At 40.1% G+C, this 25,139-nt stretch overlaps 1 protein-coding gene across 1 annotated transcript in view; it reads right to left on the bottom strand.

Annotated features, from left to right (window-relative positions):
* Positions 1-25,139, bottom strand: part of LOC109455121 (aldehyde oxidase 4-like) — a 113,649-nt gene that overhangs the window by 69,931 nt on the left and 18,579 nt on the right. The window contains exon 4 of the mRNA XM_088793953.1: positions 20,408-20,497. Coding sequence (XP_088650079.1) covers positions 20,408-20,497 — 90 coding nt within the window. The remainder of the gene's footprint in view (positions 1-20,407; positions 20,498-25,139) is intronic.

Genomic DNA, 25,139 nt, shown 5'->3' with positions numbered 1-25,139 from the left:
GGGTGAACGGTGGAGCCATTTTTGGAGATAAGAAGAGTGGGGACATGACATTAGGGATGGAGCCAAGGGAACCAAGATCCTCTCTTGGGTCTGTTCAATTTGAGTTGCCTGTTTGACTTCAAGTGCACATGTCAGTTGGACATAGGAATCCGGAGGTCAGGGGAGGAACCTAGACTGGGGTGCAAACCTAAGAGTCATCAGCTCAGGGATGATATAAGCAAAAACCCTGTGGGGATTGTAATGTATGGCGGAAAATCTCACACTTCTACTGTGGCAGGATATTTTGAAACATTATCTGATGTGCTTCCCGCTTGCCATTCCTTTCCCCACTTTTCAGGTATCAGTGAGGGCATTAAACACTCCTGGCCTTCAGTGTGGCATTCTTATGTTAGGAATAGGAGTGCAAGAAGAATCTAATGAAGGCTCAGACTGAGCTTTGAAACAGGCCTCGAAACTCTTGGCAGAGACATCAGGAACAAAGACAGGTGACACTGGACAGATATGCCAAACTGTCCTTAATCTGCTATAGGAACTTTGTGTTCTTATTGAGTTTCTGCTGCCAGTGGAATGGGGCTTGAGATAGAATTTAAATATATATATATATATATATATATATATATATATATATATATATATATATGTTTGATCAAGCAAGTATATAATTTATAAAAGGGGTGCCAAGAAATGTATACAAATGGACACTTTGATCAACGTTGCTCAAGCAGTAGTTCGTGGTAATCAGAAGTGTGTGGACGCTGATGTAACCATAGTGTAACTACTTTGAGCACCTCTTGTAATTGCAGAAGTCAAACATGACTTGTATTCATCTTTTGTTATCGGTATATATTGAGTATTACAATTTTAGTAGTTTTTTCCTTTCTTAAAATGCGTATACATTTTTTGGCACGCTCTGTACACACACACACACACACACACACACATGCATGCACGCGCGTGCTGTCAAACAATTAAGTTCGCGAACTTATTGCAACGATGTTGCTAACCGTTTTTAACATCACAGGGATTATTCATTATGAATTTGTACCAACTGGACAAACAGTTAACCAAGTTTACTATTTGGAAGTGTTGAAAAGGCTGCCTGAAAAAGTTAGACAAACTGAACTTTTCACCAACAATTCATGGCTCTTGCATCATGACAATGCACCAGCTCACACGACACTGTCTGTGATGGAGTTTTTACCCAGTAAACAAACAACTGTACTGGAACACCCTCCCTACTCACCTGATCTGCCCCTCAATGACTTCTTTACCTGAAGATAAAGGAAATATTGAAAGGAAGACATTTTGATGACATTCAGGACATCAAGGGTAATACAACAGCTCTGAAAAAGAGTTCCAACATTGCTTTGAAGGATGGACTAGGCGCTGGTGTAGGCACATAGCTTCCCAAGGGGAGCACTTTGAAGGTGACAGTAGTGATGTTCAGCAATGAGGTATGTGGTACTTTTTTTAGGATGAATTCGTGAACTTAATTGTCACACCTTGTGTGTGTGTGTGTGTGTGTGTGTGTGCGCGTGTGTGTATTTACATTAGTGTAATAGCTAACCTCTTTATTCAGTATCCAAGAAAATGCCAAGTGAAATGCTCCCCTAAATTACCTCATTTTAATCTTCATGACAACCTTAGAGGTGGGAATATAATCTCTACTTTACAAACGAAGGATCTGAGGCACCACAGAAAGATAGTTACATGTTTTGTTTGTGTCCTACAAAATTCTCGTTTATAATCTCACATGCTTGTTTCCTTAACCACCTGGTGAGACAGTAAATAATTCTGTTTCCCTGGGAATGTTGGGTAGTATCCCCTAACTGAGTAATAAAGTTTTCGCTGCATGTGAAATAGAAACTATTGCAGGTTTAAATGTCAGGGCAATTCATCCGCTAGCTTTCATCCCTCAAGTTTTCAAAAATTCCAAGACCTGACTCTGGGTGTCTTGTAGCCACGGACTGAGTTGGCTTAATTTTACCATTGCTGGGATGTGCTTGGTAGGAAGACCCAGCACGGTTCTCCTGAGATGTGTTGACAATTCCAGGTCCAGGCTATTTTGATGTCCTTTTTCAAACAGATGAAGCTGCAGTGTCTCCCTGGTGAGTAGAAATGTGTATATACAGAACAGCGACTGTCCTTTAAGATGTAATAGCACAAAGATGCTTCAGAGTCCTAAGGCTCTTTAAGTGTGTGGTAATACAGTGATGTGTTCCCTCCTAATATGTGAGGGAGTTTTAGGTATTTCTTGAGCTTCTGCTTTGTCAGTAGGCTTGGAACTTGTTTGTTCAAAGATGTGAAACTACAGATTTTTCCTTGTCACAGTGGGAAGTCTGAACCACCCGGAAAATGCAGGCCATGTTGGGAGCTTGGCTGCTTCGTAGGCCTGGAGACCTCATCAAGGGACTACCCTCTCAAGTCTAAAAGCACCAGATGTTGAAACACACACTTACCATGTGTCCATATGTAGCAAATCAAACACCCAGGCAGAAATAAGGCTCCTTGGGACAGAATTGTCTAAAGCATACTGTTTTCCTCAAACATTTCCACAGCTTTTGTCTATAATTTACAATCTGTACTTGTTTTGGTGTTTTTGAGTTCTGGTTCATCTATAATATGGAGCCCTCAGTTCTGCTACCAAGTGGCTGGCCAAGAATCCCTTAGCATTCTTCGGCCATACAGTTGCTACCTACCCCAGGAGCTCAAGCAAACTTCCATATGGCGGCAGGATAACATTGCCTTTTTCTTCTTTAGTCAAGAATGGGCTCTTTTTGAAGCAATTCTCCATGAGTGTATCGGACCTGAGAAACAGTGAAGAACTCTCCTTCCTACCTACCCCTGTGCTCACTGCCTCTCTTACCTCCACGTAGACAACTGGTCTCCACAGAGGGCAGTTCTATTAGTGCATTCCATATTGTCATTGTAACAAAATTAGTTATTTTTAAAGGCTTTTGTCTTTTGCAACTAGGACAAGGCAAAGACTGACAAAGTAGGTGTGTCCCTAGCCCTCCTTCCTCCTCTCTTCGCCTCCTTAAGGTCTTTTGTTCCTCCCCACTGGTCTCTGATGGTGGGGAGGAAACAAAAGGAAGACAGAGCTGGAAGACAGACAAGCCAGACTAGGGTCAGAATTTGGTGGGTTTTGGAGAAAGAGCATTTGCAGGGCTTTGGAGAATTAGGAGGAAACAGGCTTTCTAAAAGTGTTATGATGAGTTATTAATCTCAGTTAACATTCTTCAAATACACAAATATTGGCAACATATGAGCATTATTTTTGGTTATCGGACTATTTTTTAGTGCTGCTTGGTACATGGACCCGTGGGAACAGGAATCTGTTGGTACACGATTCTGTCCACCCAGGACCAAAACGTTTATTTGGATCCTAGTGTACTCTGTTGAAGGGACAGCCAGTCATGTTCTCTGGGGAGGATTCTATGAGAGTAATATTGCTTCTTACTTTCAGCTCAAGTCTCCTCTATCTTGGGACCCACCCGCCTGCCTTTCTGGATTATGCCCTCTGCTGGGCTGATGTAGCCCAGGTCAGGGGTTCATGAAAATGTTTTCCTTTCTTTTAAAATCACAATCATAAAACAAGGAATATAAACCAGCCTCGATTGTATTTGTTTTTGTATCAGTACAGCTGTAAAATATAATTTTTAATGTTTATGAAGGAGCCCATAACGGCAAAAGCCCCCCAACAGGCCCAACCCTGCACTGCATCCCCAGTTGCAGGGCCCACTACCATTGGGGCAGGTTGAACTCAGGGGTGAAACATTTGCGGCAATGCTTGTCAACAGACCTACGCCAAATGTTTCAACTTTGCTTTTAATAAATTCAGTATGACAATTTGATTTTCATCTGTTTAATTCCTCTCTTGCTCAACTGTCCTGAATTCCGGTGGCCTCTTCAAACCCTCTGCACATCAGCGAAACTAATCATTTCACAGTTTCAGTCAGTCTCACATTCCAGCTACTTATTTCAGTGTGTCAAATCCATTCTTTCACAGCCTTCCATATGGCTAAAGTTATTTTCGACACTTCCAGTGCAATTCCCTGGCGTGAACTACTGCAGTTCTTTCCCTGGCTTTGATTCAACTAAATTTAATGCAAATACAAGTTTTACTGCTTGAGGAACCTCAGTTATTTCTCCTATGGTTTGGATGCCACTCTGTAGCATGGGGCACCCAGGAAGATAGGAGGTCTTAAGGACCTGCTACAGCAAAGGGGTCTTCGTATGTCGTCATGCTCACCATAACCTTGACTCTCATGGCCAGGTTGCAAGCTTCGCACATGGACTTCTCTTTTCTATTGGGTCCCTCAAACTCATTTTCAACACTGCAATTGGAATGATGGATTAAAAACACAAATCTGAACATGTCAGTTGTGTATGCCTAAAACCCTGCAGTGACTTGACCTATTTTGGGAGAAAACTAGATGCTAATGCAGCCACACAGTCTGAGGGAGTGGCCTCACCCCCCACAGTCTCTTCATCCTAATGCTGATGCTCACAGCACAGGTCTTCTCCCTCTTCCTGGACCACACCCACGTTTCCCACTCCAGAGACTTTCAATGGATTTCCCTGGCGTGAACTACTGCAGTTCTTTCCCCAGCTAATTAATGCTCCATTATTTTTCAGGGAATGGCATTACGATCACTCTCTCTAAAAGTTGTCTCTGACCCCGAAATCTAAAAGCCCCTGATGTTATCTTCACTGACTACTTCCTATTCTGAGCACCATCAAAGCTTACAATGACGTGTGTGATTACTTGTTTAATGTCTGTCTGTTCTATTGGATCGTGAACTCCACAGGGGCTGCTCTGTCTTGTTCACCATGTGTCTCCAACGTCTAGCACAAAGCTTAGTTCACTTAAGACTTTACAAAGACAAAAGAATGTTGTTTTTTTAGAAGAATGACTGAAGTCATACTATAATGAGATGTTTACAGTAAGATTTTGGAGTGAGTCTGCTATGGGTTTCCTGTTCTTTCTCTCTAAAGAATTGATAATAAGCCTACACAGCATGGCTGAGAGAATAATCTATGTTCTTTTTAGACCCCCTACTGGGTGATCTGTTTTTCTTGTCCCACTATGAGTCCCGCCATTTCAGGGCACTTAGTTTTCATCACAGACAGTTTTTATCTTGCTCAAAGAAAAGTCTTTTAGTACAAAATCTCTATCAGTTGATTTCTACTGAAGTATTGGCCTCCCTTCAATTTGCTTGGCATCTTCCTGGATGGCTGTTCAATGTTTTAATGAAAAGGACAGGGGGATGCTGTGGCTTGGCTTAACTTGAGCATCTGTGTTCTGTATCTGTGTTCTCTTTGGTAGCTTCATTCTCTCTGCAGGACCCGTATTGTCTCCATGACTGTGCAGTGGGCAAGGTACCTGCATTCTGGAATAACAATAATAAGAGTTTATTTTTACTGAATGCTTTCTATGTGCCAGGTACTGTTCTAAACATTAGCTCATTTAATCCTGAAACAAAACGAATGAGGCAAGGACTATTACCATCCCCATTTAGAGATCAGAAAAACTGAGGCCTTAGAGTTTAAGTAACTTACCCAAGGTCATAGTCTACTAATTAATACAGCCAAGGAATGATGCGGGAAAAGGATCATTTAGTTTTAAGTCTTAACATTTACACTATCAGAGCAGATCAAGAGCAGATCAAGTAAGACATTCCTTGCTGGGCTTCAAAACCCCATCACAACCCAGGAGCAGTTGGATTTTCTCTGAGAACTGTTTCTCCTGGACATTTCTTCTGATACTCTCTCCTCATGACCTTCTGATCTCTAACACTATCTCACATCATGCACCCTATTCAACAATCCAAGTCTACCGTCTTGCCCATAACTGACAAGCAAGTCCTCTGCTCTGTCCAGCCACTTGGGCCCTTTCACTTTCTCCTCTTATTTGTGCCTGGTCTTCATTATGTTTTTTTACTCTTTAATGCTATGTCTCATGCTTATTTCCTCCCACCCCAGTTTATTCCTTATTTTATTTTCTACTCATTTTTCCTTTAAGCAATCACTTGTGATCATAACTCAATCAAATTGGCAATTAATGACAAAAGACACCATGGATAAATTTTAAAATAAAATTAGAAACATTTAGGTTCAAAGAAAGAATAAAAACAAAAAATAAAGCCACAAAAATGACAACAAAAAAGTTATATATCAAAATCTATGAGAAGCAACTAAAACTATGTTCAGGGGGAAATTTCATAACTTCAAATATTTTTGTGTTTAACCTAGAATGATTGAAAATTAAAAAAAACCCTGAACGTTCAACTTAAAAAAGTAGAAAAATAAATCAAGAGAAACTAGGAATAAGTATGTAACAAAGATACAAGCAGAAAAAATATTTAGAAAATGGGAAGAGTAGAATCGATAAAGAAAACCAAAACTTTTTAGGAAAATCTAATAATTAAATATCTAACAAGTCTGCTTAAGGGAAAAATGAGAAAATTCAAACAAAATTAGGAATAAGAACTAGGATCTAACCATTATGTTCAACTTTATGCCTATAAGTTTGCATTGCTTATGGTACCAAACATTTGTAATAAATGTAAAAAATAGTTGATATAGAGGTACTAACTATATATGTATATGATATAGAGATACTATGGAAAAAAATTTTAGCCATTAAAAAGAATAAAGATTTCTATATGCAGGATGTGAAGGGCCATGGCCCAGTATTAATCCTTCCAAAGGGGGATTCCTAGAGTCTTCTCTCCCCAGTCCCTCCACTCTGTTCCACCCCCTTCCTTCTGCCCATTCACCACACGTTTTCCTGCAGTCCTCTGATTGTGTCTTTCATTTCCTGAAGGCTTGAAATGTCTCCCATCATCAAATCCAGCAAATCTCTTACTTGAAGCTCTTAACCGCTTGGCAGTAAGTTTAAGAATGTTTATTTCTGAGGGATATATATATAATATATATATGGTATATATAGCTATCAAAAAAGAAATTATATATATATTTGTATATATAAAATATTTTTATGTCTTATATTTAAAATTATATATATATGTGTATATATAAAATATTTTTATGAGAAAGGAAAGTATATATATATGTATGGTGTTTATGAAATTCAAGTCATAGCTCCCACCCTCCAGAAATTGGCACCTGCATATAATGATTCAGTAAAAATTACGAAGCAAGATTTTGTTAAGTACCCAGAGTCAAACTTGCAGGGCTGGAAAAGTGGCATGCAAACATGGTTACTTTTGTTGTTGTTATTTTTGTTGCCAGAGTTCCAACAGAAATTTCTCATGACCTGCAGAGAATGTAAATTACCTCCCTAATTTCAAACTCCTGCTTCCTGTAGTCAGCCTCCCTTTTCACCCTTCACATCATCCACATACGAGGTGCTTCAGTGTGGAAGATGACAGCTGCAGAAGGAGAGCACCCCAAAGGAAAAAGTGAGAAGGAATGAGTGGGAATTTAGACAGGATTTACTGTGTTGAGTGGGTTTATGGTGGTGCCATGTGCAAAATCAGTTTGTTTGTGTATATAAAAATTGGACAAAAAGAAACTTGATATTATGTGTTTTTCAGTGTTTGAACATTTATGTTAGAATACTCCAGACTGGGCAACTTGTTTTTTTCTATTCATTCAACAAATATTTATTGAGTACTCATGAATTGATCCTAGTGACTATTGTACAAAGTGAGAAAGGAATAAAAAGCCCAAAAGATAATGACTGTAGAATCACTGGAGAAAGGAAAGTTGCAGAGGCAACATGATTTAAAGAGGCAAATGAATAAAATGTAGAAGTTAGTGAAACAGTTTCTCAGTCTCTGATAAAGAAAGGCTCTTGGCATGTCACACTTCAAAACACGTCTACTACCAGGTCCTCGTGGTTTCCCAGGATTACAAACTCACTTTCTATGAGACATCAAAACAGTCGTGGGATTTGTTCAGAGCTGTGGAAAATTCAACTGAGGTGTTTTATTGCATTTGGCAGACATGGACTTAGATGTAGCCTTTTATGTGGTAGCTCTAACATGTTAGGAACAGCAGGAAGAGTGTCACCTGCTCAGAAATGATTCAGTCACAAGGCAGAATGTACTTTGATGGCTGTAGGAAAGAGTTATAGCCTACCTACATTTATGTCATCAAAGACATATCTAGAAAACACCATATTTCAGCATGAAAATAAAATTCTGGAGATGAAGAACTGTTTTTGTAAGGACTGTTTTTTTTTGTTTGTTTGTTTTGTTTTGTTGTTTTGCATTGACACACTCACTTGAGAGCATCAATTTGAGTCTTTGTATACAGAATTTACTGAGCTGTAGAATGAATAAACTATACATCGTCTACCTTAGGCATTGCATTGTAAATATTTCATGGTTTTAAATATGTGCCATGATTAGGTATGTGTTTTTTTGTTTGTTTGTTCTTTTGATTAAAAATATCCTGTAATGCCTCATCTGGAGAGAATTTAATTTTTTTTAATTTATTGGGGTGATAATTGTTAGTAAAATTACATAGATTTCAGGTGTACAATTCTGTATTACATCATCTATAAATCCCATTGTGTGTTCATCACCCAGAGTCAGTTCTCCTTCCATCACCATATATTTGATCCCCCTTACCCTCATATCCCACCCCCCACCCCCCTTACCCTCTGGTAACCACTAAACTATTGCCTGTGTCTATGAGTTTTTGTTTCTCATTTGTTTGTCTTATTCTTTTGTTGTTTTTGGTTTATGTAACACATATCAGTGAAATAATATGGTTCTCTGCTTTTTCTGTCTGACTTATTTCGCTTGGCATTATACTGTCAAGATCCATCCATGTTGTCACAAATATTCCTATATCATCTTTTCTTACCGCCGAATAGTATTCCATTGTGTATATATACCACAACTTCTTTATCCATTCATCCATCGAAGGACATTTTGGTTGATTCCATGTCTTGGCCACCGTAAACAAAGCTGCAATGAACATTGGAGCACACGTGTCTTCATGTATAAATGTTTTCAGATTTTTTGGGTAGATACCCAGGAGAGGGATTGCTGGGTCATATGGTAATTCTATTCGTAATTTTTTGAGGAACTTCCACACTGCCTTCCATAACGGCTGCACCAATCTTCATTCCCACCAACAGTGTATGAGGGTTCCTTTTTTTCCACAGCCTCTCCAACACTTGTTACTATTTGTCTTGTTGATGATAGCCATTCTGACTGGGGTGAGGTGAGATATCATTGTGGTTTTGATTTGCATTTCTCTGATGATTAGAGATGTTGAGCATTTTTTCATATGTCTATTGGCCACCTATATGTCCTCTTTGGAGAAATGTCTCTTCAGGTCCTCTGCCCATTTTTCAATTGGGTTGTTTGTTTTTTTTTGTTGTTGAGTTTCATGAGTTCCTTGTATATTTTGCATAAGAGCCCCTTATCGGAGGCACTGTTTGCAAAAATCTTCTCCCATTTAGTTGGCTGCCTCTTTATTTTGTTGATGGTTTCTTTTGCTGTGCAGAAGCTTCTAAGTTTCATATAGTTCCATTCATTTATTTTAGCTTTTACTTCCATTGCCTTTGGAGTCAAATTCATAAAATGCTCTTTGAAACCAAGGTCCGTAAGTTTAGTACCTATGTTTTCTTCTATGCAGTTTATTGTGTCAGGTCTTATGCTTAAGTCTCTGATCCATTTTGAATTAATTTTGGTACATGGTGACAAATAGCAGTCCAGTTTCATTCTTTTGCACGTGGCTATCCAATTCTCCCAGCACCATTTATTGAAGAGGCTGTCTTTCCTCCATTGTATGTTTTTAGCTTCTTTGTCAAAAACTATCTGTCCATATTTATGTGGTTTTATTTCTGGGTTCTCAATTCTATTCCATTGGTCTACGTGTCTGTTTTTCTGCCAATACCATGCTGTTTTGATTATTGTAGCCCTGTAGTACAACCTAAAGTCAGGGAGTGTGATACCTCCAGTATGGTCCTTTTTTCTCAAGATTGCTTTGCTTATTCAGAGTCTTTTGTGGTTCCAAACAAATCTGATGATTTTTTGTTCTATTTCTTTAAAAAATGCCATTGGGATTTTGATGGGGATTGCATGAAATCTGTATATTGCTTTGGGTAATATGGCCATTTTAACTATGATGATTCTTCCAATCCATGAGCACGGAATGTCTTTCCATTTCTTTGTGTCTTCTTCAATTTCTTTCAAAAATGTCTTATAATTTTCAGCATATAGGTCCTTCACATCCTTGGTTAAGTTTATTCCTAGGTACTTTATTCTTTTTGCTGCAATTGCAAAAGGAATTGTTTTTCGTATTTCTTTTTCTGAGATTTCATTGTTAGTATATAGGAATGCAATGGACTTTTGTACGTTGATTTTGTAGCCAGCAACTTTACTGTATTCGTTGATTGTTTCTAATAGCTTTTTGGTGGAGTCTTTAGGGTTTCCTATATATAGCATCATGTCATCTGCAAAGAGTGATAATTTAACTTCCTCATTCCCAATTTGGATGCCTTTTATTTCTTTCTGTTGCCTGACTGCTCTGGCAAGGACTTCCAACACTATGTTGAAAAGCAGAGGTGATAGGGGACAGCCCTGTTGTGTTTCTGAACGTAGAGCAAAGGGCTTCCGTTTTTCACCATTAATTATGAGATTAGCTGAGGGTTTGTCATATATGGCCTTTATTATGTTAAGGTATTTTCCTTCTATACCTATTTCATTAAGTGTTTTAATCATAAATGGATGTTGTATCTTGTCAAATGCTTTTTCTGCATCAGTTGATATAATCATATGATTTTTGTCCTTTATTTTGTTTATGTGATGTATCACATTGATGGATTTGCGGATGTTGAACTATCCTTGTGCCCTAGGGATGAACCCCACTTGGTCGTGATGAATAATCATTTTAATGCATTGTTGTATTCGATTTGCCAGAATTTTGTTTAGGATTTTTGCATCTGTATTTCAGAGATATTGGTCTGTAGTTTACTTTTTTTGTGTGTTGTCCTTACCAGGTTTTGGTATGAGGGTAATGTTGGCCTCATAGAATGAGTTAGGGAGTACTGTCTCTTCTTCAATTTTTTGGAAGCGTTTGGGCAGGATTGGTATTAGATCCTCTAATTGGTAGAATTCACTAGTGAAGCCATCCGGTCCTGGACTTTTGCTTTTGGGAAGGTTTTGGATGACTGATTCAATTTCGTTACTGGTGATCGGTTAGTTCAGATGTTCCAGTTCTTCATGGTTCAGCCTTGGAAGGCTATATGTTTCTAAGAACTTGTCCATTTCTTCTAGGTTATTGAATTTGGTGGCACATAGTCCTTTGTAGTATTCTTGGATGAGCCTTTGTATTTCTGTGGTGTCCGTGATAACTTCCCTTTTTTCATTTCTAATTTTGTTAATTAGTGTCTTCTCTCTTTTTATCTTAGTGAGTCTAGCCAAGGGTTTGTCAATTTTGTTAATCTTTTCAAAGAACCAGCTCTTTGTCACATTAATTTTTTCTATTGTGTTTTTGTTCTCTATTTCATTTAGTTCTGCTCTAATTTTTGTTATTTCCTTTCTTCTGCTGACCTTGGGTTTCACTTGTTCTTCTTTTTCTAGTTCTTTAAGGTGTAACATGAGGTTATTTATTTGGGATTTTTCCTGTTTCTTGAGATAGGCCTGTAATGATATAAATTTCCCTCTCAAAACTGCTTTCGCTGCATCCCCAAAATTTTGGAAGGATGTATTTTCATTGTCATTTGTTTCTATGTATCTTTTGATCTCTCCTCTAATTTCTTCTTGACCCAGTTGTTCTCTGAAAGTATGAGTTTAATCTCCATGTATTTGTGTTTTTTCCCGCTTTCTTTTTGCAGTTGGTATCCAATTTCAAAGCCTTGTAACCAGAGAATATGCTTGGTATGATTTCAATCTTCTTAATTTGCTGAGGCTGATTTTATGTCCCAATATATGGTCTATCCTTGAGAATGTTCCGTGTACACTAGAAAAGAATGTATAGTCTGATGTTTTAGGATGAAGTGCTCTATATATGTCAATTATGTCCATTTCATCTAATGTGTCATTTAGGGCTGCTGTGTCGTTATTTATTTTCTGTTTGGATGATCTATCCATAGCGCTCAATGATGTATTTAAGTCCCCTAGCATAATTGTGTGTTGGTCAATTTCTCCCTTTAGTTCTGTTAGTAGTTGCTTGGTATATTTCGGTGCTTCTTGATTGGGGGCATAAATATTGATGACTGTTATGTCTTCTTGTTGTACAGTCCCCTTCACCATTATGAAATGTCCATCTTTGTCTCTTGTTATCTTTTTCACCCTGATGTCTGTTTCATCTGATATTATTATGGCTACACCTGATTTTCTCTGGGTACCATTTGCTTAGAGTGTCAATTTCCACCCTTTCACTTTGAGTCTATGCTTGTCCTTGTAGCTGAGATGTGTCTCTTGGAGACAGCATATGGTTGGGTTTAGTTTTTTGATCCAATCTGCTACTCTGTGCCATTCTATTGGTGAGGTCAGTCCATTTACATTTAGGGTGATTATTGATATGTGAGGATTTCCTGTCATTCTATCTTTAGTTTTCTGGTAAGGCTGTGTCTCCATTGTTTCTTTGCCTTTTTGTTGTTGTCTATTATTTCTGTGTGGTGGTATTCTATGATGTTTCCCTCTGTTTCTTCTTTTATTACAGTATGTATTTCAGTTCTGGATTTTTTTTTGAGTGGTTATCCTTAAGTTTATGTAAAAGAAAGTTTGATATTTAGAGTATTCCATTATCTTCAGCATGCTTACTGTCTCCATTCCCATATTCCGGTTCAGGCCTTTACTCTCCCCCTTTTTATGTTTTGGTTGCCACAAATTGTCTCTGTTGATGGTGGTCGAATAGCCTCCTTTAGTATTTCTTGTAGTGCCGGCTGTGTATTAGAAAATTCCCTCAGCTTCTGTATGTCTGGAAAGGTCTTTATTCCTCTTTCATATATAAAGGATATCTTTGCTGGATATATTATTCTTGGCTCATAATTTCTCTCTTTCAATAGTTTGAATATTTGGTTCCACTCTCTCCTGGCTTGTAGAGTTTCTGCTGAAAAATCTGATGATAATCTAATGGGCTTTCCTTTGTAGGTTACCGTCTTCTTTTCCCTGGCTGCCTTGAGGATTCTTTCTTTGTCATTGATTTTAGACAGCTTCAATACAATGTGCCTTGGAGAAGGCCTGTTGGGATTGAGGTAATTAGGTGTTCTATTTGCTTCTTGGATTTGAGGATCCAGTTCTGTCCACAAGTTTGGGAAGTTCTCATCAACAATTTGTTTGAATATATTCTCTGTTCCCTTCTCTCTTTCTTCTCCTTGTGGTATGCGCATTATTCTTCTATTGCTCTTTTTGATGGAGTCAGAAAGTTCTTGTAGAGTTCTTTCATTTCTTTTAAGTCTCAAGTCTCTTTCTTCTTCCATCTGTGTAATTTCCAGGTTTCTATCTTCGATGTCACTGATTCTTTCCTCCATCTGGTCAACTCTACTACCTAAGCTGGTTATTTCATTCTTAATATTTTCTATTGAGTTCTTAATCTCCAGAAATTCTCTTTGGTTCTTTTTAGAAATTTCAATCTCTTTCGTAAAATGCTCATCTTGTTCTTTGATTGTGTTTCTGAGTTCATTTAACTGCCTTTTTGTGTTTTCTTGTATCTTGTTGAGTTTTTTCAGAACTACAATCTTGAATTCTCTGTCATTTAACTCATATGTTTCCATATCTTTAAGTTCCTTTTCTGGAGACTTTTCACTTTCTTTCTGAGCTGTCTTGTTGCCTTGGTTATTCATGGCAATTAATGATTTATTATTTCTCTTCCTAGACATCTACAGGAGTGGCTACTGCAACAGGTAGATAGGAAGCGATCTTTCTTTTGTTTTGCAGTACTTGTTGGTAGAATGTTTTATTTTCTCTCCGACTGCAGCCTTTTCTTTCTTTTTCACACAGTAGTGCTATGTTTTCTCTGTACTATTTCAGGTTCTCACAAAATGGGGGGATTCCCTGGGGGATGGGCTTCTCCTCTGTTAATAGTTCGCCTGGGTCACAGGGCGCCATGTCCATGTGGGTATGCGGAGAGCTTTTGAAGTTCCAAAGCTCTTCCTGCACCAGATTCAGTGCCCGTATGTTTCAGCAGTTCTCTTCACTCCTACAGGGATCTGCCCAGATAGGTGGGGCCAGGGGCGGGGTGAGATGTGAGAGGTGGCCCAGAGCAATGGCGGCAACCACCACCACAGCCGGTCCTGCTTCCACAGCTCCCACCCTTTGCCGGAAGTAGTTGGGCTGTGAATCTGTGTCTGGGTCCACAGTTCTCAGAACAGCAAATATTCTGTTCTTTTGATCTGACACTGCTACTGTTCTGCTTCTAGCACCAGGCAGGTGGGGGCAGGGTGAGCTATGGGAGGGTAGGGAGGGGGCAGCCAGTCTCAGTGCCTAAGGCTTCCATTCTCTGCTTGGCAGTGAGGGCTTAAACCATCATTTTCAGCCTTCTTCCCTCAGTCTTTTCTCTGAGGTCTCTGCCATGAGCATTGTGTTCAGCCATGTTATATGCTACCCCCTCAGCCCTGTGGGCCATAAGCGGAGCCCTAGCAGTCCGAGTTCTTCCCTCTCCCACAGCTACGGTAGTTCCGGGAAGCAGCAAGCTCGGCGCACTGAGCCTGGTCTGCATCCTGTGCCCGCGCAGCTCCATCTCCGCACTTCTTCCTTCCCTCCTCCCCTGCTGGCGCTAATTCAGTAGTGGGCCTCTTCATCTTGCCTGTCTGCTGTGCAGGGAGTCCTTTGTGGAGTTATTGTTGTTCAATTATTTGTAAATTCCAGGGGAGCTTTACAGAAGCTCACCTCATGCAGCCATTTTGATCCCTCTCTTTTTTTATTAGTTTCAGGTGCACAAAACAATGTAATAGTCATTTATCATTTATATCCCTCACACAGTGACAACACCCCTCTCCCATCTACTACCCCTCTGATATCGCACACAGCTATTACATTTCCACTGTCTCTGTTCCTAATGCTGTACTCCGCTTCTTGTAACCATATATATATATTTGTAGTTAACATTCATTATTGTTCAGCTTCAACTTCAGGTGTACAGTACAGTGATCAGGCATCTACACCATCCCTGGGGTGTTCTCCTTAACGAGACGAGTGTCCATTGGATACCCTACAAAATTTTTACAACATTATTGATTACATTCCCCAAATTGACTTTCGTAACCCCGTGGCAATCTTGTGGTTACTAACTGTGCTTTCTAATTCCCTCACCTTCCCCCTTATCCCCACAACCCCTCCCATCTAGCAACCCTCAGACTGGACAACTTTTGAGTATGCTTTGGATACTAAAACTACTGAGTGTTTATGCCTTTTGAACATGACCTAAAGTACATTGGCTGCAATTATTTGCCTTTTCTCAACTTAACACAGTAGAACTATTTCAGTAGGAAATACAACCAATCTTCCTTTTGAGCCTACACATAGGGAAAGTATTCAATGAATAGAATTAGGCTAAACGTTACTGTGTTGAAGTTATGGTGTTAAATATTTCCATAGGTTTTTCTCTACGGTTCTCTTAAATGCCCTAAAAAAATCATCTTAGGTGGTGACTATGCTTTATCCAGTGAATTGAGTGAATTAATGATCTTTGATAACTGAGAGCCTTAGAAAGTCAAGTGAATTGTGCATTAAAATAAATGAGTATTTACTTTTACAGTCACCATAGATTATCACTCATTATGATAAGAGCTAAATAAAATTATTTTTTAGGCATAACATCTTAAATAAGAAACTTTACAAATACTAAGCAAATAACCATAAAAGCCTTCTGTTCTCCCATTTTTCCAAAGAACAGAAATGTTTTGGTGTAGGCTTTTATTTTCTTTATAAAATCAGCATGGAAGTAATGCATACAATTGAAAATAAATGCTATAATGACTTACACACCCTATTTTTGTTGAAGCTCCAGGAACATAATTGCTTATACACATAATTGGAGATTGCATGATATTTTAAAAGTATTACCATGCTTCCCTGAAAATAAGACCTTGCCGGACAATCAGCTCTAATGCATCTTTTGAAGCAAAAATTAAAATAAGACCCAGTCTTATTTTGCTATAATATAAGACATGGTCTTATATAATATAATATTAGGGCTTATATTAATTTTTGCTCCAAAAGACACCTTAGGGCTGATTGTTCAGCTAGGTCTTATTTTCGGGCAAACACAGTTAAATGTGAAAATTCTGTAAATAAGAATTACAAATTTTGAGTTGCCCTTATTTTACATGTACTTTAGATAAAGATTTTTATACTAATGACCTGCCAAGTCTTTAACTTATTCAGAAAATCAACTTTTGTTCTTGAACTCTGAACATTAGGCAACAGCATTTAAAATCAATCACGGAATCTAAGACAAAAATTTGGAAGACAAGGTTTAAAAACAGTAAATAAAAAAATTAAAACAACCAGTATAATTAATTAGCAGGAAAATAGTTTCTGTTTTTAAACATTTAATCTATGCATCTTTCAAAAATGATTTGTTGAACTTGTATAAGCTTATTTTCCCTTTCCAAACATGTTGGTAGTCATTATTTTTGTGGATAAATTAAAAGGATTCCTAATTCTTTCACATACCAAAGCAGAGACTAAATGTACACAGTACTTACTTAGCTAAAGATAAACTAATAATATATGTAAAAATGTTCTATGTTTAATCTTCTATGTTAGATCTTGCGACATTAGTATCATTTTATGAGGTTCCTATCAGCATGAGTAAACTGCAATCAGTTCAGAAGCTCACATTCTTCAGTTTAAGTGGGAACTAGACTTTTATCAAAATTGAAACAAAGAAAAAAATTATGAAAGGCAGAAAATACTCTTTAGGTGCATCATATTTATGCATAATTATTAAAAAATGTATAAAATTTGTTTAAGAAATAGCACATAAAACAAAGGAATGGCCTCATAAAAATCTAGGGATATTTTTTTCCCTTGTGAGCTTGTTTGCAAGATTAAAATTGAGGGTTTTTGTTTTTTTTCCTGTAAGGAAAGCTCAAATTAAGTAAAAGTGAAATCAAATTAGCATAAAGTTATCTTAAGTTAAAAAGGCCATCTCTTTAGTTTCCAAAAAACCAAAGAGTTACGCAACTTTTAAAAGCAAGTACCCACTGGAGGGATATGGGAACTGAAGAAGGAGTCAGTATGTAATAAAAGCCAAAAGCTAAACACATAAGTAAAACAGAATTTATATTATTCTATCAAATTCTTCTCTAAACAACCTCTTATCTAAATAAAGAAAAAATTTACAGATGGATAACCGGAATTCACCAATATTCAGTAGGGTCAAACTTTATCTAAAAAAGTAAATTTGTATTTATCACACAGAATAGAATTTCGAATTCTTTTCAGTACTTGTTTATGAGAAACCCAAAGCACAAAATGACATCTTCACAGCATAATTAGTTTAAAAGACATTTTTTTTGGGCTTTAAATCTTTATATGTGCAAAGGAGCATGATAAATAAAAGTAATTAACATCACGGGGACGTAAAGTACAGCTTAAGGAATATAGTCAACAATATTGTAATAACTATGTATTGTGCCAAGTGGATACTAGACTGATCGGGGGGATTGTTTTGTAAATTATATAAATGTCGAACCACTACGCTGTTGTTGTAGGATGGCTTCTTTTTGTTCCTTGTCCAGGGAACACCTCTGTAGACTGGACTACCTCCACAGCTAAAGCCAAGACTCAGTCCCAGTGCTGGATCCATGCACAATTGCCAACATCTGCTGGAGGAAGACCTCCCTGGAGTATCTATATGGCAAGTCAATCCGAACGGACAATGATGTGAAACAGTACTACCTAGCCCTCCACGTGGAAGTCTTGGAAGGGCACAGTCAAGCGTATTGGACTGCATGGACCAGCCCTGCTCAACCCTTCTACCCCACCCATGTTGATAAATGGAACTGCCAGAGGCCGAGCGGGCAGTGAGCTTGGTGCAGCTGAACCTCCCTCTTGGCCCGCATCACAGGACTTCAAAGGTTTGGACTGGACATTATGAAAAACTGGACTTCATCACAAACTGGACTTTAAAGATTTGGACTGGACGTTATTAAAAATTAGACTTGGCAGTGTGGCCCTTCTGATATTGGCCATTGGTGTGTTCAAAATCATGGTTGGGCAAATGTTACAGTAGGGTGGTCTCACGCTAGTGTCTGTACCAATGTTCTTCATGCAGCGTTAACCACAGGTATGAACCCCATAAACACCTCCCTCACGTCTCCTGATGTAACTCCATTGTTTCTTTTTATCTGTTTTCTCCCTCATTGAGGTGATGTTGTTTTTCTCCCCCATTGAGGTTAGGGTTGTTCCCTCATGAGGTGATGGTTAGGGTTGTATTATCTGTCTGTTTCTTTGTTCCCTCACATGAGAGACTGCATGTGAGACAATGGTTAGTTTTTGTTTGTTTCTTTGCTCCCTCACGTGAGAGACTGCATGTGAGGTGATGGTTAGCTTATGTCTGTTTCTTTGTTCCCTCACATGAGAGACTACATGTTGGTTAGTTTTTTTGCTCCCTCACATGAGAGATTACATGTAAGATGATGGTTAAATTTTGTCTGTTGACTCTTTGTTTTCTCACATAAGAGACTGCATGTGATTACCAATGAACAGAAAATTTGAGGCTGAATTATAGAGAAGATGTTGGAGAAAATTTGCCTTCATTGGTTGATGTGAGCTTTTGTCTATTCGCTTTTGTCTGTTACTACATATGAGGTAATGGTTAGCTTAGGGTTAAAAGAAGTCTGTGCTGTGATTAGGGGTTGAGTACATTCCCCCTTTGGTCTCATTCTCCCGAGTAGGGGAGGTACGAGATGATATTGCTTTCTGGGTCTCAATCTCCAGAGCAGGCGAGATATGGGATGAGGCTGCTTTTCTATATACGAGATAATGTTGCTTTCTGTCTGTTTCGCCCACATCAGCAGATGAAGTAAAGAAGTAGCTAAGTTATAGCAGGATGATGTGACAGGCATGTTGCCAGGTTTTGGAAGACCTTGGGCCGATGGTCCCAAGCAGGAACAGTAGATGTTGTTTGTCTGGATGAACTAGACCTTCAGCCGAATAAGCAATATTTTTATCATCGACTGCCGGACCCTCCCGGAACTGGCCATTTCCAGAGGGGGAGGCAGGAACAAGGAGCTTGGCTCTAAGGTACATGTGAGAAAATATATGACAGACCTTAGGTGGCATAAGGATTGATTGATTGCTATTTCAAGAGATTGCTATTCAGAAGACTTGTTGTTCCAGGACTGCCTTTCAGGATTGGATTGTTTCAGAGTAAGAGATCGGAACTTGCCTCAATGGACAGTAGAGACTTCTTTTGTTGGTGAATTGTCATCATTCTAGCATCTTTGGGAACTTGTATACAGCTTGCAGTTTGCAGTATCAGAAGACTCCCTAACTTCTAACAACAACAGCAGCAACAGCAGCAGCATTCTTGGGAACCAGCAAGCAGCAGTGGGAGACGCCTGAGTTTCTCTCAGCTGCAGACCTGGCAAGGTTTTGATTCCTGACTGTTCCATGTTGTTGTTCCTATGGTTTGATGAGCTTTTGTCATCTACTGTAATAGTTACTATTGTGTAGAGTTTATTACTGCTTTTGGATACTCCTTATCGATGTTATTTGTGTATTTAGCCAAGTGATTTTTGATCAATAGTAAACATATGTTGGGATCTCTTAAACTTATATGTATGTGCACTCCTTCGACATGAAATTGTTATCAATATAAATAGTTTGGTCTTAACCACCTTTACTTCCTGTCATTAGCATATTCAATTAATTGCCTTTGTCTTTTGCTATTGCATATTGCTAAATAAATTAGATATTGCTAAATAAATAAATAGATAAATAAATAAATATTAGGCCCTCTCTAGTGTTCTCCTCCCCTTTTCTTTTCCCTGCTCATCATTACAGCTGTACACCTGAAGCTAATGTAATACTGAATGTCAACTGTAACTGAAAAATTAAAAAATCAGAAAAATTATTAAAAGAGGGCTTTTTTCACTGTTAGTCACCTTAGAAGTGTTGTCATTAAATTTAAAGCAGGCGAACAAGTTTGCAAAGTTCCAGCTGATGAAACAGTCATCTTTCTGCATTTTATAGCTTTGTCAGCAGTTTTGTCAATTGCAGTTTTCTGATATATATACAGGAAGTTACGTACACAGGAAAGTATAAGCAGACACACAAAGAAGAATTTTACTGTTCAAGTTCAACACTATGGAAAGTGGGTGAATGTAATCTGAATACTGGTTCTGCAAAGTGATAAGCATACAGATCTACCATATAACGCATTCAGTGTCTTGAGCTACAAAAATACTTCTAACAATTTAAGTGACAACTTAGCTCAACCAGTGCACACCAGCTGTACTCACCAGCCTGGGCAGCTCCTCTGGCATTTCAGGCTTTTCCTTCCAGTTCTTCTTCACTTGTTTCCTAGGTCCAGAGCATAGCAAACCAATACCCTAAAAATGAGGACAGCCCTGCAATAGTGAAATGCTTTGTCCAATATTCCCAGGGAGGACAGACCACTGGTGATAAAATCCTCAAATTAATGCTGGCACGTTTTTGTCCTTGCTTAGCTTCAAGGGAGGAATTAGACCTTTCCTACACTTGGGAAGCCAGGTACCTGCTTCAGGTAAACTCTCTTACCTGTATCCAGAAGGCACTAGATGAAGAAACATCCATTTGTTGGAAGCCAAATATACTTGTACATCCATTTGTACTTGCATCGGTAAAACACAAATGAATTGTATAATATTTTACTGAGTTTTTGAGAAGTTCGACACTCGGGTTTAAGACTGGGTTTAAGAAACATTCAAGGTATCTATTTAAGACCCTTCTCTTTATAGAATGGATTCCTTCAGCCTCTGCCAAGTAGTTTTCAGTTTCTGTTTCCTACCAAGATGTTTTTTAAGAACCACTGAATCTACTGCAGAAAAGGCCAGAATGACTTAACATGCTCTGCTTAAATTCTCTTTTCTCCAGAGCACAAGGATAAATGCCACCCCTTTCACCTTGTGCTTTAGGGTCCTCAAGTGCACTGGGTGTGCTCTTTACAGGCATGTCCTGGGGGCAGTACTGAGGAGTGGCTGCTGCTTGGCCTGGTCGCTGTCACCAAGCCCCTGAGATTGTGGTCTTGAGCTAAGAAGCCCCGACTGGCGGATCCAGATCCTGGCCCCCAGCACTGAGAGCAGCGGCACCACCAGGACAACAGCGCCCGCCGCGTGCACAACCACCGCATGTTTCTGCGCCTACAGGGGCGGACGTTGGCACCTGTGGGCCCCCAGGTGAGAGGCTATGAAACCCTACCCGGCTGCCCAGTCTCAGTCCCAGGTCCTGATGACCCCCCCTCCCGGGGGTCTTTACACCACAGAATCCCGGTGTGGTGTAGGGAGGGCCACAGTCTGTTGACTGTTGGTGTATCCGCGATGCAGCGCACAATGTCGGTTGAGCTAAGCAGTAACGTTTCAGGCCCAACCATAATTCTGCGCTCATCACGAGGAGCTCCGCGTCCCCGCGGGGACCTCGCCACACCTTTACGGGCTCAGATTATTGGCAAAGCCGAGAGTTTGGGCAGCGGGAGAGCCTGGCTCAGAACGGCCTGTTGGCTTCTGGCCAGGGCTGGCTTAACTGCAAACCACCAAGTTCCCGCGCAGCGGCCACAGAGGCAGGCAAACTGAGTCTGCACGTCTCCCCCTACAGGTCACCCGGAGGTCCCCGCGGCCCACACACCCATTTCTGGTGACTTCCGCTCCCTCATGTTCCGGAAGGGCTTCTCCCTCCCGGTCCTGTCCTACTGTGAGCTCCCTTGGCATTAAGTGGCTTCATCTGTGCCACTACCAAATGACACTTGCCCAGCAGTCTGTACAGAGGAATCCATGGCGCCTCACTGGAGTCTCGTGGGTGTGGTAGGAGCACGGGACAGCCGTGAGGCAGGAGACAGGGCTTTCATACTTCACCCAGGCCCTCAACACCCCGGGATTTGGGGGCACATGAACAGAGGCTTCCTGGTGCTCCGGCTGCCTCCATCCGAGGGGGGTGGTGGTGGTGGTGTGTGTGTGTGTGTGTGTGTGTGTGTGTGTGTGTGTGTGTGTGTGTGTTTTCAGGCCAACAGAGGAGAGGGTTTTGTTTTTCAAGGAGGTGTGCGTGGGGATGGGGGGGTGAGGCATATAGTGGGGGACTCTTCAGGGCCTTTAACATCTTGCTGGCTAATAGCAACCTCCTTGCAGGTGGGAGGTCGGCTCTTTCTGAAGGGGGGCTCCTGCGATGAGTAAGAACGGAGCCTCAGCACTCCACCCTTAGTTTCAAGGTGCTTAGTGCTTCCCTTCCCTACACCCACCTCTCAGCTCTGCCTTCCTGTGGAGCCTTCCCTGGCTCAATCCTTCCCCTCTCGCCTCCCTGTTTTCCTTCTTTTCTTTCCCTCTCACTCCTCGCCATCTACATTTTTCGCTCTTCCTTCTCTGAAGTTTCACCCACTAGTGACTTTTCTCCAGTCTTAGGGCTCGAAGTGCTCAGTGCACCCGTGCCTCATAAATCTGCATCCGAGAACCTTTGCCAACCGAGGATTAACTGTTGGATAAATCCCTTGGCTGACTACCAGGGTATATAAATCTAAAATTCACCTTGTTCCCTTTGAAAGCAGCTCCTCCTCCTGTGCTGCCTATTGCTACCATGTCCTCCCACTCACCTGAGCAGATCTTAGATTTATCTTTGACTCCTCTGTCCACTCTGTCTTATCAGATGACAGGGGCTGGAATCTCTATTACCAACGGCACTGTTCTCCCTCAGGCCTTTGTCACCGTCTGACTATTCCAGTAGATTTCCAACTTTATGTCCCATGCTACTTCATGTTATACAATCTGTCATGTTATACAATTAAATGCGATTATGTAATTTCGTTGTTAATAAATCTTCAAAGGTCTGCATTGTTGACAGAATACAACCTGGACTTTTAACTTGTATTTAAGCCATGATCCGATACATGCCTGATCCATGAAAATATAGTTTTCCAGTTTTCTCTCCAGATTTCCCCCATTCATTCTCTATCCTCTAGCCAAACGGAATTATCTATGTTCTGATCCATGCCTGGTACTTTTCTGACCCCCAGCCTTTGCAGCTCTATTTGCCTCCAACTGGAATTGCTTTTCCTTGTGTCTACTCCTCTAGATCATGTCGCCTCCTCCTCCTTACTGTCTATGGACTGCATCTGGCACAACACTTTCTACTTTGGGCTGCTTTCATTATAAGACCATATACAATTAAATTATAAACTCCATGAGGTGGGATATCTGATTTATTTTTGCCATTCCTTAAATGCCTGGCCACAACTTTTTAGGTGTTCCGTAAAAACGTGGTGAATAAATATTTGAATGACTATGCATCTCAGTCTGCTCTCTCCTCCCTCTCTTGCCTTAGCTCCTGGAGAGAAATGACTAACAGTTTAACCCACAAAAATTACTGCCATAGAACAATTGATCTGTTGCCTGATTTACAGATCAAAAATGTAGAACTGAGCTACATTTTTTTCACATGCATCTTAAAATGTTTAATCAGATCAGGTTTGCACATATTCAGTGGCTTAAAGTAATTATCAACCGATACTAAGTTAGAATAATGGGTTAATGTTTATAGCAGCCCTGCCAAACCTTAAACACCTATCTTCTTTGCCACTGTGACTCAGAAAGTCTTCCTTTGCTCAGTTCTCCATTATGGTGTTGTGGGTTAGAAAAATCAGAAAACACAAGGCTGGAAGCGTAGAGGACTGGCTGGCGAGTAGTAATGATCATTATTATAATAATCACTGGTAGCATTAATTTAGCTGTTAATGTGTGCTGGCACTGGGTTAAACACTTTTACATCCAAGCTCATTTAATACAGGGACCCTACTAGGTAGGTACCATATTTTCTCTATTTGACAGGTGTGGAAGCTGAGGCACAGGTAGGTCAAAACTTGCCCAAAGTCACGCTTACAGCTGGTTTAAGTGGCAGAGCTGGGATACAAATCAAGTTAATCTGGTTTTAAAGTCCCGGTGTCATTTGAAATTTTGTAATCACTCAGCATTTTCTGAATATTGGAGCTCAGTCCTGGAGGCAGAAGAAATAAGACAAGCTTCCTGCTCTAAAGCTTGCAATGCAGCTGGGGACAAAGAGAGAATCAGAAAACACTGGGGATGAGCAAAGCGCTCTCAGTTCTCGGTTCCCTCAGTGGTCAGACACCAGTACTGGGAGGTTTGTGTGTCAATCGCTTGCTTCCATGTCTATTCCTCCGCAGACTCTGGTCGCCTTGGGGCAGGAGCATGTGTCCTTACGATAGCTCTCCCTTGACCCAGAACAATGTATTGCACAGAGCAGGTACATAAAATGTGCTTGTGGAACTAAACCAAACTACTAAATAGTGTTGTTGTTCGGAAAACAAATGTAATAACAGGGCAGATGTGAGCCGGTCAGTCTGAGTGGGGTCATTGGGGGGTTCAGGGAGGAGACTTGAGAGATGAATACAGTTTGGAGGTTGTTATAGACAACGTTTGTGGCCTGCCACCCCCACCCCTGAATAAAAATTCATGTGTTGAAATTCTAACTCCCAAGGTGATGGTATTGGGAGGCAGGGCCTTTGAAAGGTGATTAGGTCACGAGAGTCAAACCGGAGCTCTCATGAGTGGATTATTGCTCTTACAAAACAGACCCCAGAGAGCAATTTTGCTCCTTCCACCATGTGATGACACAGTGAGAAGATGGCCATGTGTGAAGCAGGAAGCGACACTCAGCTGACAGAAAATCTGCTGACACATTGACCTTCCCAGTCTCCAGAACTGTGAGAAATAAATGTTGTTTGAGACGCCCAGTCTATGGTACTTTGTTACAGCAGCCGGAACTGACTGAGACAGAGGTCCTTTGCCTTTGCTGCTTTTTCACTCCTCTCTCGCTTTCCTTCCTCTCCTCTGTCCTGCCTTCCTCCCCCTTCCACTCCCCTCCCTCTCTTTATTTCTTGGTATGTGCCTTTTCATTCTGAATCTTATGAAGTTTATTTTTTAAACAATTAAAGGGTTGATCTCCTTCCACGGCCCCCTACAGCCACTAAATATCTTCTAACTGCCAGTGCCTCTA

Source organism: Rhinolophus sinicus, chromosome 17, assembly GCF_057876585.1.
Source record: "Rhinolophus sinicus isolate RSI-liver-muscle chromosome 17, RSI-T2T, whole genome shotgun sequence".
Taxonomy (NCBI): Eukaryota; Metazoa; Chordata; class Mammalia; order Chiroptera; family Rhinolophidae; genus Rhinolophus; species Rhinolophus sinicus.
This window is presented reverse-complemented; position numbering and strand designations above follow the sequence as displayed.